The sequence below is a fragment of the Gobio gobio genome (genome assembly GCF_949357685.1).
Source record: "Gobio gobio genome assembly, chromosome: 24".
Lineage (NCBI taxonomy): Eukaryota > Metazoa > Chordata > Actinopteri > Cypriniformes > Gobionidae > Gobio > Gobio gobio.
The window spans coordinates 27,102,540-27,116,651 of NC_137120.1; the positions used below are offsets into that span (position 1 = coordinate 27,102,540).

Below are 14,112 nucleotides of genomic sequence, written 5' to 3' on the forward strand. Positions count from 1 at the left end.
GACAGCGACTTCGCCAGTGGTCGTGGGGTGGAACTAAGCGTCTTTTCGCCAGTGGCGATTAGACTTTATCTGCTGTTTCCGCCTTTCGGAGCTTAGATGGCGGCTCCCGGCCTCTTCCTGGAGGATGGTACGGCCGGTGGATTTCACATTTCTGTGATATTGTTCCCTTGCTTTATGTCTCTGCTTCACCTCCTTTTAGGGCCCGGGTCGAGCTGAACATCGGTTAAACCTTCTGTTAATGCGGTTCTGGTTGGATGCTCCCCTGAGGCCCGAGCATTGCCGATGACTGACGCCCTCGCGTTTACGGTTGGCCGCTGCATGGAAAGTATGACAGCCGCCCCGATGCAGGTGACGTAAGTTGTACTCCCCTCGCTTTAGAGGGTCTTTGTTTAAGCACTTCCGCTGAGTACACTGCTGTTGGCAATGTGAATCGGTGGTAGGCCCTACCGGGCCTCCCTATGGGCCTGCTGTGGGGTAAGCAGGCCCACTTGACCTCCTCTGCGGATGGCATTCCTGGGCCCCAGTCACTGGATGGCTAGCATGAGTGCTAGTAGGTGAGCGTGCTACGAGTACCCAGTCGCTGTGGTAATGAGCGTGAAGTGCTACGAGTACCACGTTCTGCTATCAGTTGGTAGGCACGGTTGCCTCCCTGAAAGCGAGCTCCCGATTCTCAGGCGCTGAGACCACTAGCGGCCGTTTCTCAGGCGCAGAAGTGAGACGACTAGCGAAGCGCTACGTACGGCATGTTCTGCTACCAGGTGGAGGCATTGCGCCTCCCTGGATTCATTCCCCGGTCCCCAGTTTCGGTAACAGATTGTAGCATGGGCTGCTATCAGGCAAGCTGCACGGGCTTCCCTGAGGGGATTCGCTTTGGAGTAGTAGGCCCACGTGGCCTCCTCTGAGGGCACGCTCTGGCTCGTGGTTTCTGGCCAGTTCCAGTCACTGAGCAGAGGCCGGCTCCCCGGCCGCTGTGGTGGATGTAAAGTGCTATGAGTGGAAAGCACGTTCTGCTATCAGATGGTAGGCATGGTACCTCCCTGAAGCCAGCTCCCGGTCCCCAGCCGCTGTGGATGAGCATGAAGTGCTATGAGTAGCACGTCCAGCTAAGCTGTGACAGAGGAATGCCCGATTTCTTTGCAGTTGGTAGGCCCGCATGGCCTCCCTGGTGAAGCGAGTCCCTGGTCTTCCCAGCTACCTCGAGGGCTAGCGAGACTGCGATCAGGTATTTGGCCCGTTTTTGGCCTACCTGAGGGCGAGCGCTCCTGTTAGATGCGCGAGCAGTCGACACATGTTACCAGGTGGAGGCCCCTCCCGGCCACCCTGGGGAACGAGTTCCCCAGGCGGGAACACATAACTAGCTTTACGCTGACAGCTAGTGGTCACCCGCTATCAGGCGCCGGTCTCTGGCCGTTCGCTATTCCTGAAGGCGATGTTCTTACCCTAGCATGACGAGACGTCACTGCGGCTATGCGGTCCATGCAGGACGGGACCTTCATAGTCTGCCTACGGCATGGTTTCCTACCGGGCACGCTTATTAGCTCCTCTCAAGTGAGGGTCTGCTATGAGCTTACGGCTGCCTGGCGCTGATTTATGGTTGTAGGCCCCTCGGGGCCTCCCTGGTATATCAGCCTGTAAGGCCCTTTGGCCTCCTAAGCACGTTTTAAAGTAAGTGCTTGGTAGATCTGAGGATCGAGCGGCTTGACTCCCCTCGCTAGCAAGGGTTTTATAGCACTTCGCTGAGCGCTGCTCTCCGGGATAACCCGTCTCTGAGGTCCGGCTAGTGGATGACACTGCCTTTTTTGCAGCACCCTAGCGGGATGTCTCTTCGGAGGCGAGTACCAGAGGCTCTGTACTGTACAGACAGGGTTGACCGTATTACGTGTCCCATAGCAGACTGGGTCACCAGGTCGGGTCTCCCTGGTGGCATTCGGTGAGAAGACCTCCCGAATAGTGACTGGCATAGGGTTCCCTCGTAGTTCCCTTGCCACGCTCCCTTAAAGGAACCCCTTCTAAGTCGAATGGGGTGGTTCCAGGCCTTCGAGCAAGGCCTGGGAAGGACCTCATGTGTGTGAAGGTTTCCTTCTCAGGCGATAGCTTGGGCTATGACCGTAGGGAGCGCTGTCACTGACAGCCTAATGTGACCAGAAGGGGAGTGGTTCAGGCATTTCAGCAGAATTTGCTTGTCTTGACAGTTGTCACTGCCAATGGGCACGCACTCCCGTCGGCATGGCGGCGTGGGTATATCGTTCCCCGTAGCGTCAAAGCTGACGCAGCGCGAGTTCCCTTTCGAAAGGGAACGTCTCAGGTTACAAATGTAACCATTGTTCCCTGAGAACAGGGAACGAGACGCTGCGTCGCTGTGCCATGCCGCAGGGCCTGCCTGCCGAAACAGTCCCTTCAGACGATGAGATACTGTCATGTTGGCAAGGTGCCCTTATATACTTCCTGGTCGCACCTTGATGACATCATAGGCTGTCGCCGGTCAATATTTGGCCGGATCCTGAAGGGCCACTCTTTTGCAGAGTTTAGCTCCAACCCTAATCAAACACACCTGAAGCTAATCAAGGTCTTCAGGATTACTAAAGTTAGAGGCAGGTGAGTGTTTTTTTCAGGGTTGGAGCTAAACTCTGCAAGAGATCCCTCCAGGATCAAAGTTCCACCCCCCTGCCCTAGAGACTTTGTAGTTTTTCCCAAAGCATTGTGTTCCCCCAAGAAACTTTGCGTTCTTTCCCAAAGGATTCTGTTCTCCCGGGAAACTTTGTGTTCTCTCCCAAACGATTGCATCCCCCCCGAGAAACTTTGTGTTCTCACCCGAAGGGGTTGCGTTCCACAGAAAAACTTTGCGTTCTCTCTCAAAGTATTGTGTTACCCCTGAGAAACTTTGCTTTTTCTCCGAAAGGATTGCGTTCCCCCCAGAAACTTTGTGTTCTTTCCCAAAGTATTGCGTTCCCTCCAGAGACTTTGCAGAGTTTCCCCAAAGGATTGCGTTCCCCCAAGAAACTTTGTGTTCTTACCCAAAGCATTGTGTTCCCCCGGGAAACTTTGCGTTCACTCCCAAAGGATTCTGTTCCCCCGGGAAACTTTGCGTTCTCTCCAAAAAGCATTGCGTTCTCCCAAGAAACTTTGCGTTCTTACCAAAAAGTATTGAGTTGCCCAAGAAACTTTGTGTTCTCTCCCAAAGGAATGAGTTCCCCCTAGAGCAGGGGTGGGGAACGTTGATCCTGAAGGGCCACTCTTTTGCAGAGTTTAGCTCCAACCCTAATCAAACACACCTGAAGTAAATCAAGGTCTTCAGGATTACTAAAGTTACAGACAGGTGAGTGTTTTTTTCAGGGTTGGAGCTAAACTCTGCAAGAGATCCCTCCAGGATCAAAGTTCCCCACCCCTGCCCTAGAGACTTTGTAGTTTTTCCCAAAGCATTGTGTTCCCCCAAGAAACTTTGCGTTCTTTCCCAAAGGATTCTGTTCTCCTGGGAAACTTTACGTTCTCTCCCAAACGATTGCATCCCCCCGAGAAACTTTGTGTTCTCTCCCAAAGGGGTTGCGTTCCACAGAAAAACTTTGCGTTCTCTCTCAAAGTATTGTGTTACCCCTGAGAAACTTTGCATTTTCTCCCAAAGGATTGCGTTCCCCCCAGAAACTTTGTGTTCTTTCCCAAAGTATTGCGTTCCCCCTAGATACTTTGCAGAGTTTCCCCAAAGGATTACGTTCCCCCAAGAAACTTTGTGTTCTTACCCAAAGCATTGTGTTCCCCCGGGAAACTTTGCGTTCACTCCCAAAGGATTCTGTTCCCCCGGGAAACTTTGCGTTCTATCCCAAAGGATTGCATCCCACCCAAGAAACTTTGTGTTCTTCCCCAAAAGCATTGAGTTCACTGAGAGTCCCAAAAGGACAGAGTTGTGCAAAGAACGCAAAGGCATTAATCACCATGTCCCTTCAGGGGCTCTGTAGTATCATATAAATTACTGGTGTCCAGTTACTCTTATGTACAAAACATATTGAGCTCATACACACCTCATCTGGAACCTGAAAAACACAAAAGAATATTATATTATTAAATGTTCAAACATTTTCACCTAAAAAATTATACTGTAGTAAAATGTGTTGTATAACGTGTTGTACAACAGTTGGGTTCTGAAAGTAAAATCATATTCTCCATAGAGAATGTTTGAAAAATATTTCTATATTTCAACATCATTTAAGAAAAACAATCTTTAGTAGTGAAACTCCAGGTGAACAACTGCACTACCCATGAATAACTGAAAAGAAAGATGTTAGATTTTCAAATAGGCCTACTTTACTGCTTCAAATCTCATCAATGTGATTATTTTCAGATCAAGTTGGTTTGGTTCATGAATCTGGAAAGACAATTCTTGAACCAAGACTGCTAAATAAGTGGTTGCAAGGTTGGTGGTACTGTTGGTTGTGATGTTGGTGTTGATGGTAATGTTGTTTCTAGTTTAAATGGTATGACTGATTGTATGTAACCAGTTACCTTATAGATAGCAAAGCCAATGGTGTTCAAGTCTCTTCCAAACCGCTTGTCTTTGCGACCATCTTTCTGCATCAGACCCAAAAGGAACGTGCACCCATCTTCGCCATCATAGGGATCATCATCTGCATCCTCCAGCTTGATCACAAACTGAGGGTTTGAGCAGAATGTAGCTGGAGAGGAGAAACAAAATGGTCGGATGGTGGAACAAAAAACTCTTTAAAACCAAATTTGGTTTGAAGCACATTTATGTTGATTTGATATACCTGGGTTGTTCCTGCAGCCTCCTGCAGTGGAGCCCACCCTCCAGTTTCCTTCAAACTGGTTGTAGTTCCAGCGGTTCAAATCCTCACTTGAAAGAGTGTCTGGAGTCAGATTACAGATCTCCAACTTCGAGAACTGCTGTATGAAGTCAGAATATGCCATCCTGACAGGACAAGGAAGATTTGTTACGTTCTTGAGGGTTAAAAGCTTTAAAAGGTTAAAAAGCAAGTTCTCTCACCAGAACTCTCCATCTTCAGCTGAATATCCCAGTTTAGCTTTCTCATCTGGTTGGATACTATCCCACTCTTTGGAGCTGAGAAAGAAATGGGAAACATTTACAAGACTCTCAATACTGATGTTGAATAAGTACAATCTGTTTAGGGAACTCGCTCACACCTAAGGCGGTTATTGTAAATGAAATGGTCACAGATAATAGTTTCGATGTACTTTGCCTTACTGAAACCTGGCTTAAGCCAAATGATTATTTCGGTCTAAATGAGTCTACTCCGCCAGGATACTGTTATAAGCATGAGCCCCGTCTGATTGGTCGTGGCGGCGGTGTTGCAACAATATATAGAGATATTCTTAATGTTACCCAGAAAACAGGTCACAGGTTTAATTCATTTGAAGTACTAGTGCTAAATGTCACGCTATTAGATGTAAGAAAGAAATCTGTATTATCTCTAGCCTTAGCTACTGTATATAGACCTCCAGGGCCCTATGCTGCTTTCCTAAAAGAGTTTGCAGACTTTCTCTCAGATCTATTGGTCAACGTCGATAAAGCATTAATTGTTGGAGATTTTAACATACACGTAGATAACACAAATGACGCGTTAGGGGCTGCGTTTACAGATCTATTAAATTCCTTTGGGGTCAAGCAAAACGTCACTGGTCCCACTCATCGTCTTAATCACACATTAGATTTAATTATATCACATGGAACCAACCCAACCGATATAGATATTATACCACAAAGTGATGATGTCACTGATCATTACATGGTAACTTGCATACTGCGTACTGCTGAAATCTGTCATGTTGCGCCACGTTATCGACCAGGCAGAACAATCCTTCCAACCACTATAGATAGATTCTCAAATACCTTACCTGATCTGGCTCAGCTGCTAAGTGAACCCAAACAAACAGATGAACTAGAGGAAATGACTAGCAGTATGAGCACCATTTTCTCTAGTACATTAGAAATTGTAGCACCAATTAGATTAAAAAAGGTTAGAGAGAAAACTAAAGCACCATGGTACAACAGTGCTACACATGTTATCAAGAGAGAAACTCGTAACTTAGAGCGTAAATGGAAACATACTAATTTAGAGGTCTTTAGAATCGCATGGAAAGAAAGTATGTCACGTTATAAAAAGGCCCTAAAAGCAGCCAGGGCTGAGCATCTCCGCAAACTAATAGAAAATAACCAAAATAACCCAAGGTTTTTATTTAACACTGTGGCTAGACTAACAAATAAACAAGCATCGCCTGAACAAAATATTCCGTTACAGTTTAGTAGTAATGATTTTATGAACTTCTTCGCTGACAAAATAGAAAGCATCAGAAACAAAATTGTAAATGTACAATCATTAATGATGTCTTATGATTCAACCGCAATTATCGCCCCTCAAGAACTACTACACCGCTTTACAACTATAGGACAGGAAGAGCTAAATAAACTTATCATTGCATCTAAACCAACAACATGTTTATTAGATCCAATACCCACTAAACTACTGAAAGAGTTGTTACCTGTAGTGGAAGAGCCTCTTCTCAATATTATTAACTCGTCTTTATCTTTAGGTCATGTTCCAAGAATATTCAAGTTGGCAGTCATAAAGCCTCTCATTAAGAAGCCACAATTAGATCATAATAACCTAGCAAATTACAGACCAATATCAAATCTTCCATTCATGTCTAAAATACTAGAAAAAGTTGTGTCCGCTCAATTGTGCTCTTTCTTGCAAGAAAATGATATCTATGAAAAATTTCAATCAGGATTCAGGCAGCATCATAGCACAGAAACTGCACTCGTTAAAATCACAAATGATTTACTTCTAGCTTCTGACCAAGGCTGTATCTCAATACTAGTTCTACTTGATCTTAGTGCTGCGTTCGATACTATAGATCATAAAATACTATTAGATCGACTTCAAAATTACACTGGTGTTCAGGGACAGGCATTAAACTGGTTTAGATCGTATTTATCAGACCGCTACCATTTTGTCTGTCTAAATGGGGAAAAATCAAAGATAACATCAGTAGACTATGGGGTGCCGCAAGGATCCGTGCTAGGCCCTCTGCTATTCTCAATATATATGCTGCCACTTGGTAATATTATAAGAAAACATGGAATTAATTTCCACTGTTATGCTGATGACACTCAATTATATATTTCATCACGACCAGATGAAAACGCTAAATTATCTAAACTGACAGCGTGTGTTGATGATATTAAACACTGGATGACGTGTAATTTTCTGCTATTAAATTCAGATAAAACGGAGGTGTTACTTATTGGTCCAAAAAATTGCCCACAAAACCTCTCACAATACAACTTTAACTTGGAAGGATGTCCTGTCGCTTTATCCACTACAGTAAGAGACCTGGGTGTTATATTAGACCGCAACTTATCTTTCGAAAGTCATATTTCATATGTTACAAAAACGGCATTTTTCCACCTTAGAAACATTGCCAAGCTACGTAACATGCTATCTATTTCTGATGCAGAAAAGTTAGTTCATGCATTCATGACCTCGAGACTAGATTACTGTAATGCTTTATTAGCTGGTTGTCCTGCATCATCGATAAACAAACTGCAGTTAGTCCAAAACGCAGCTGCTAGAGTGCTTACTAGGTCAAGAAAATATGATCATATAACACCAATTTTATCATCCCTACACTGGTTACCTATTAAGTTCCGTATCAATTACAAAGTATTGCTACTGACCTATAAAGCCCTAAATGGGTTAGCTCCAGTGTATTTAACTGATCTTTTATCGCCCTACAATCCATCGCGCTCTTTAAGATCACTAAACTCGAGGCTTCTGGTCATTCCTAGGATATCTAAGTCCACTAAAGGAGGGAGGGCTTTTTCACATTTAGCTCCTAAACTCTGGAATAGTCTTCCGGATATTGTTCGAGGTTCAGACACGCTGTCCCAGTTTAAAACTAGATTAAAGACGCATCTCTTTAGCCAAGCATTCACATTATAATTAAGTTTTATACTACAGTTAAATCGCACCAACAGCATTAATATTCTGAACAGCAGCTATGCTAATTATTTCCCATCTGCTTTTCTGTTGTTATCTCGGGACACTAGTCCCGAGGTAACTAGTTCGTCAGCTCCAGTTTGTATCCAGCCTCTGATGGAGACTTCAGATGCCCCGACACCTGTGATGAGACGACTCGACGCCTGTGAAGAGACGACTCAACGCCAGCGTTGTTATGGCCTAAATTAATACATGATTGATTAACTTATCCTAACATTTTTTCTTTAACATTCTCTTTTCTAACATTTTTCAATGTACATTTATGAAATGCACTTTCTGTGAAGCTGCTTTGAAACAATGTGTATTGTGAAAAGCGCTATACAAATAAATTTGAATTGAATTGAATTGAATTGAACTCACTTATCACTCCAAGCGCCTGTCCACTCCACCTGACCCCACGGGTTCCTGATACGCACCAGTTCCACTGGATGGCCTTTGAAGTGAACCTGCATGTAAGGTGACAATCATTAGAGCTACTTAAAATTATTCCTATCAAATCTATATTTCAGCTTCAGTGGCGTTGTCTGACCTCCTCTGCGGCCGTGACGGAGTAGGCATGACCCTTCACCAGCTTCAGACTCGTCACCGCCTCTGTCTCATACGAACTGGTAATCTGCTCCATAAATAACATATGATTTCTATTCGCTTTTGGGTATTTTTAATGATTAAAACTGTATCGAGTCAGTGTTTCTCACATCACACATAGAGCAATGACACTACCATTTAAAATGTTGGGGTTAGTAAGATTTTATTTTTAATAAATTAATACTTTTATTCAGCAAGGATGCATTAAACTAATCAAAAGTGACAGAAATCTGAGAAATTTTATATTTAAACAAAATTTGGACATCTTAATCTTGTCCAAAAGTTTTGCATCACAGGAATAAATGACACTTTTAAAAATATATTCAAATTGAAAACAGTTGATTTAAATGGTAATAATAGGCTACTGTATTTCAATATTACTGTTTTTATTGTATTTTGATCAAATAAATACAACCTTCGTGACCATAAGAATACAGACCCCAAACTTTTGAAAAGCAGTGTGGGTACAGAATACAGATACATTAGACAATATTGGTTATCACTTCAAAATATAAATTATCATCATTATTAGCCAAAATGTTCATATCAGTGCATCCTGAATAATTATGTGTTACAGCAATGATATCAATTGTCACACTTGAAACTCCTGGTATTTAGTGTGAGCCACAAGTAAGCTATAATTTGATATTTCCACACACAAAATCATCCTTTAAGTATGGGTGAGACCAACCTATGTGCATATGGGGCAAGTATTCTTAGTAAGTCACCTGCAAAACATCCTTAAAGCACATGCAAATTGTTCAGTCTCACAAACAAATGAGTATCCTTTAATCTGGATCTTTGTAAATTAGGGCTTTATGTGTCTAAAGTGTGTTTGTTAAGTAGACCACAGACCAAAGACTCAATATTATGTATTAATCACTATCTCTTCTTGCCATAGAGAAGTTATTGCAGCTCAAAATGCAATGAAATGAAAGCCGACAGAAGTGGATTAAAACTCACATCAATGGAGCAGCCCAGTAATGAGCCCAGCGTCAGGGCTTTCTGCATGATCTTAAACAGGAACGGAGGAGCTTTGCTCAGCTCATAGTTCTCAGCAATGCCTCCGGTGAAATCCTCAAAACCCTCGTTGGTCGAACCTCCCGTCAGAGCTTCATATGAGCCGTTTACCCTTCAAAATATGGTAGACATTGGCGTCACCGGTTGGTATGTGACATGTTGTATGAACATTGTGTGTTTTGTAGGCTGTGGTTGTAGGCAGAGTGTTTACCAAGTATTTCATATGACTCAGTATCCTATTGTTCAACATTGTGGTTCAGGTAAGCAGTAGCACGTACTTTATGATGAATAAACACGCTTACTTTGCATAGGCCTTCTCCAGTAAAGCGCTCCAAAACTCAGAGCCCTCGGCAGAGTGAACAAACAGCAGCTCCCCGTCTCTGGTGGGCAGCCGGTCGTCAATGACCACATCCACCCATTCACCATACTGCCAGAACTGAAGAGACAAGAAAATAATATGATCATATATTGCATTGTAAGAAACACTCCAAAATAGTGCAAAAGTCTAAAAACGGATTTAAATTAATTATTTTTATTTGATTTAATACAGTTACTTCATTATAGTATTAGCTAACAATTTGAATGAAATTTTCATTTGAAATTCATTATTAAAATGATTTGAATGTTTGTGTTCTTTTTAAATCCTAAAATTAAGACTTTCTCCACCAGGTTTCAATTTGATTTTGAATCCCAGCTCTTCAATCTGGTCCGTTTGTATGTTCTGACCTGAAAGTGAAAGATGCCGGCATAGTCCTCCGTAAAACTCTGTCCAGGTGGAACCACACGTGCCAGAATCTCCTTATCCAGAGTCAGAGATGCAATGGCTGCCAGCAACCAACAGTCACCTGCCAATGTATCAAACATAATTAGATATTAATTTTGCCTTGAGCTTATGATTTTATGCAAAGTAACTTTCAGTGCACTTATTACAGCGATAGTCTTGCAGGATCAACCTGGGCTTCAGTGTTTTGCTCAAGGAGTGTCCTGGGCGTATGTGTTTTGCACAATGGTGATGGTTCATGGATCAACCATTGTGAGGTTTGAACCTACAACCTTCAAGCTTAAGTCTTCAACCACTCCCGTGTTTTTCCACAACAGAAGTTGTGCACTTGTAGTGTGAGGTAACTTTAATTAGCGGTTGCTAAAGCTAGCATCATTATTGTTGCTCCATACTTTGTTCTTATCTACCTAACTAACACTTGAGCATGTTTTTATCATATCTTCCATATTTCAATGCTTTCATTCGCTCACACAACTTTTGCGTCCTCTTGCATGCAAAATTCACAAGTAAAGATTATGTATGTTTGATTAAATTGATTAACTGAATGTGCTTCACTCGTATTTAATTCGTTTTAATTATCTGAACGTGCTCCTCCCGAAATTTGCATCAACATCAAATATTGTGTTCATCGGAGAAACTTTTACTTCGTTCGCACAACTTTTGCGTTCTCTTGCAAAAATATTGCGTTTCCCGTGGAAACTTTAATTTGCGTGCGCAACTTTTGCGCTTTCTTCCAAAAAAATATTGCACTATTTTTTTGGCAATATTTTGCTCGCACAACTTTTGTGTTCTCTTGCAAAACAATTGCTTCCCCAGACAAACTTTTCATTTGCTCACAAAACTTTTGCTTTGTTTTGCTAAAATATTGCATTTTTCTTAGAAACTTTTCATTCCTTCGCACAACTTTTGCGTTTTCTTCCAAAAAAATATTGCATTCGAAATTTTCCATTCACTCACACAAATTGAGCTTTCTCTTGCATAAATATTGCATTTCCAAGACTAACTGTTCATTTGTACGCACAACTTTTGCATTTTCTTGCAAAAATATTGCTTTCTCCAGATAAATTTTTATTCCCTTCACAACTTTTGCAATCTCTTGCAAAAAATTGCACTTCCCAGAGAAACTTTTCATTCGCTCACGTTCTCTTGCAAAAATATTGCTTTCTCCAGAGATACTTTTTATTATAGATGCTTTTAATTTGCTCGCCAAACTTTTGTGTTCTCTTGCAAAGAAATTGCTTTCCCCGTAGAAATGTTTCATTCGCTCACACAACTTTTGCGATCTCTTGCAAAAATATTGCATCTCCTGGAGAACCAACTTTTGTACAGAGCCCCTAAAGAGATAATGATGGGGACAAAAATTGAAGATGGGATGAAAAATACTCTTTGCAAAATTAATGCTTTTGTGTTCTCTCGCAAATGCTTGCGTTCCCCTGAGAAACTTTCCCTGGGAAAAGCAAAACTTTTGCAAAAGAATGCAAAAGCCATGACATATATTTTTTCCTCCCATCACAATTTTTTCCACCACCATGTCCATTTGGGGGATTTGCTGGGAATTTCTTTGGTGGAACAAAAACATTTTATGAGCGAACACAAATATAGAAATATAGTTTTTCTTCCAATCTCATATTTCTTCCATGACCATGTCCTCTTGGGTGCTCTGTACAATTTATTTTTCTCTTTTTGTTTGAACAAACAAAATGGCTCTATGGTGTTAATGTATCATATGAATAGTTTTGAATGTCACTGAAGCTGCATTTGTCACATCTTTCCTGATATACCGTAGTGTTTATATTTATTGTTTCATGGTGGTTAGCTCCGCACAATACAGATCTGTGTGTGTTTGGGGTGGAGGACAGTCAGCTCATGTCAACATAAAGCACACCAGCAGATACAGGTAACTAAACACATCATTTGATATCATAATATATAATTCAACTGATCCTGAAATTCTGTATTCGTCATGTTTTTTTTTTATGTTACTCCTTAGTAATAATGTTTTCACCTGTATTGACCACCATGTTGGTGAAAATCATAAATTATTCATTGTATTTCTCTGCAGGCCACACCCGAACACTATTGTGAGCAAAAGGATCTTTGCTTACCTAAAGCTCCCTGGCAGATATCCGTCCGATTGGCTCCGTCCACAATGAACTCAGGGTTTGAGCACAGCTCCTTTAAAAAAAGGAAAATGGTACACATGAGTAACAATATATTTTATTTGCTCTTAGCAAACGGTAAAAGGTAGTTGAACCATTGCCTGGTTGCTAGTGTATTCATAAAAGAAAAAATACAGATAAAAGCATGTTATTTATATAACAATGCAAACCGATGAGCAGAGACTATGCTTGTTGTAAGTATAAACACACAATGAAACACACACAAATATCCTCCTCACACCCGAAGAGAAACCTGAGCTGCCGACGGTTACCATAGTGAGCGTATCTATGCACACGTACAGAACAATGTTTTGAATATCAGGTCAACTGCTGTAACATCATGTCACGTCAACATTTTTCTTTTCTATTATTTTTCTATTTTGATTTTTAATATTAAATATTTTAATTAAAAATATATAGGCCTATAGTTTATTTTCTAAATTATTATTGTTTTAAAATGTTTGTCATTTCTACTGTTTGAATTTCAACTTGCTTAGTAATTCAATTCCAAGTGGTTAATAAAGTGATGTTTGTGTGACCATTTTTAAAATGATTTTATTTAATAGCATTATTAATTATTAAAACTCTCCTCATTGTTCCTTGTGAATGGAAAATCACCTTTAAGACTCATAAATAATGCCAAACTATAAATACTTGAATATTTAATTATTTAATATTGATATTAATATTTTCAATTAACCTTAATACTCTTGAATTAACCTCTTTTTCTTTCTTTTTCTTGGGATAAAACAAAAGTATTTTTTAAGATTCTAAACAAAAAGATTCTATAAGACAAAGTTCAACAAATACACGCCTTTATATTTACCTAAACTCCACCTGTGCAAAGAAAGACACACAGACATGACTTTCCATACACATAATGATTTTTTAACTCTATATTCTGTCCCCTAAACCTAACCATTCCAGAAAACTTTCTGCATTTTTACATTTTCAAAAAACATGATTCTGTATGATTTGTAAGCTTTTTTGCTCATGTCCCCACAAGGGCAAGGATTTCAGATTTTGCCATCTCTGTGGGGACATTTTGCCCCCAAAACATAGGGTTTACCTTAACCACATACCTTGGGTCTTTTCCACTGCACTCCTTTGGTCTTGAAGGAGTACCGGCCGAGTTCGTTGTATCCCAGAGAGTCGGATTCAGCAGGGAAGGTCGGGTCACAGAACAGGGTTCTTTTCGCCAGACTTTCCTGCTTCAGGCTCTGATAGTCCTGCTTATTGAAGGGAACCGCATTCTCGTTTGTTCCCAGTCCTTCTCCTCTGTCCTGCCTCCTAGAAAGAACCTTAGTAATATTAGACATGCTGCCCCGTAGTCGTCCTCAAGTGTCTCTGTACCTTGTCGAGTGAGTGAGGGTTTTTGTGAGACTGATGCTGCTTTTAAAGTGAGAGCGGCTGTATGGTAAACATGTGGGCGGAGTCACACTCACCTGTCTGCGCATCGGGGCAGGTGTTGCTTTCACACTGGTTGAGCATCCCTGTAAAGAAAACTGTTAAGCAATTGAAGTATATGCTTTTCTTTACT

General features: G+C 41.5%; 1 protein-coding gene across 1 annotated transcript in view; it reads right to left on the reverse strand.

Moving 5' to 3' along the window:
* Positions 1–13,891, reverse strand: part of capn8 (calpain 8) — a gene marked incomplete at its 5' end in the record, with an annotated part of 29,100 nt that extends 15,209 nt beyond the window's left edge. The window contains 11 exons of the mRNA XM_079808512.1: positions 4,014–4,025; positions 4,495–4,664; positions 4,758–4,918; positions 4,994–5,068; positions 8,388–8,473; positions 8,557–8,640; positions 9,576–9,744; positions 9,935–10,068; positions 10,359–10,477; positions 12,519–12,588; positions 13,655–13,891. Of these exons, the coding sequence (XP_079664638.1) occupies positions 4,014–4,025; positions 4,495–4,664; positions 4,758–4,918; positions 4,994–5,068; positions 8,388–8,473; positions 8,557–8,640; positions 9,576–9,744; positions 9,935–10,068; positions 10,359–10,477; positions 12,519–12,588; positions 13,655–13,891 (1,317 nt within the window). The remainder of the gene's footprint in view (positions 1–4,013; positions 4,026–4,494; positions 4,665–4,757; positions 4,919–4,993; positions 5,069–8,387; positions 8,474–8,556; positions 8,641–9,575; positions 9,745–9,934; positions 10,069–10,358; positions 10,478–12,518; positions 12,589–13,654) is intronic.
* Between the last annotated feature and the right edge of the window lie 221 nt (positions 13,892–14,112).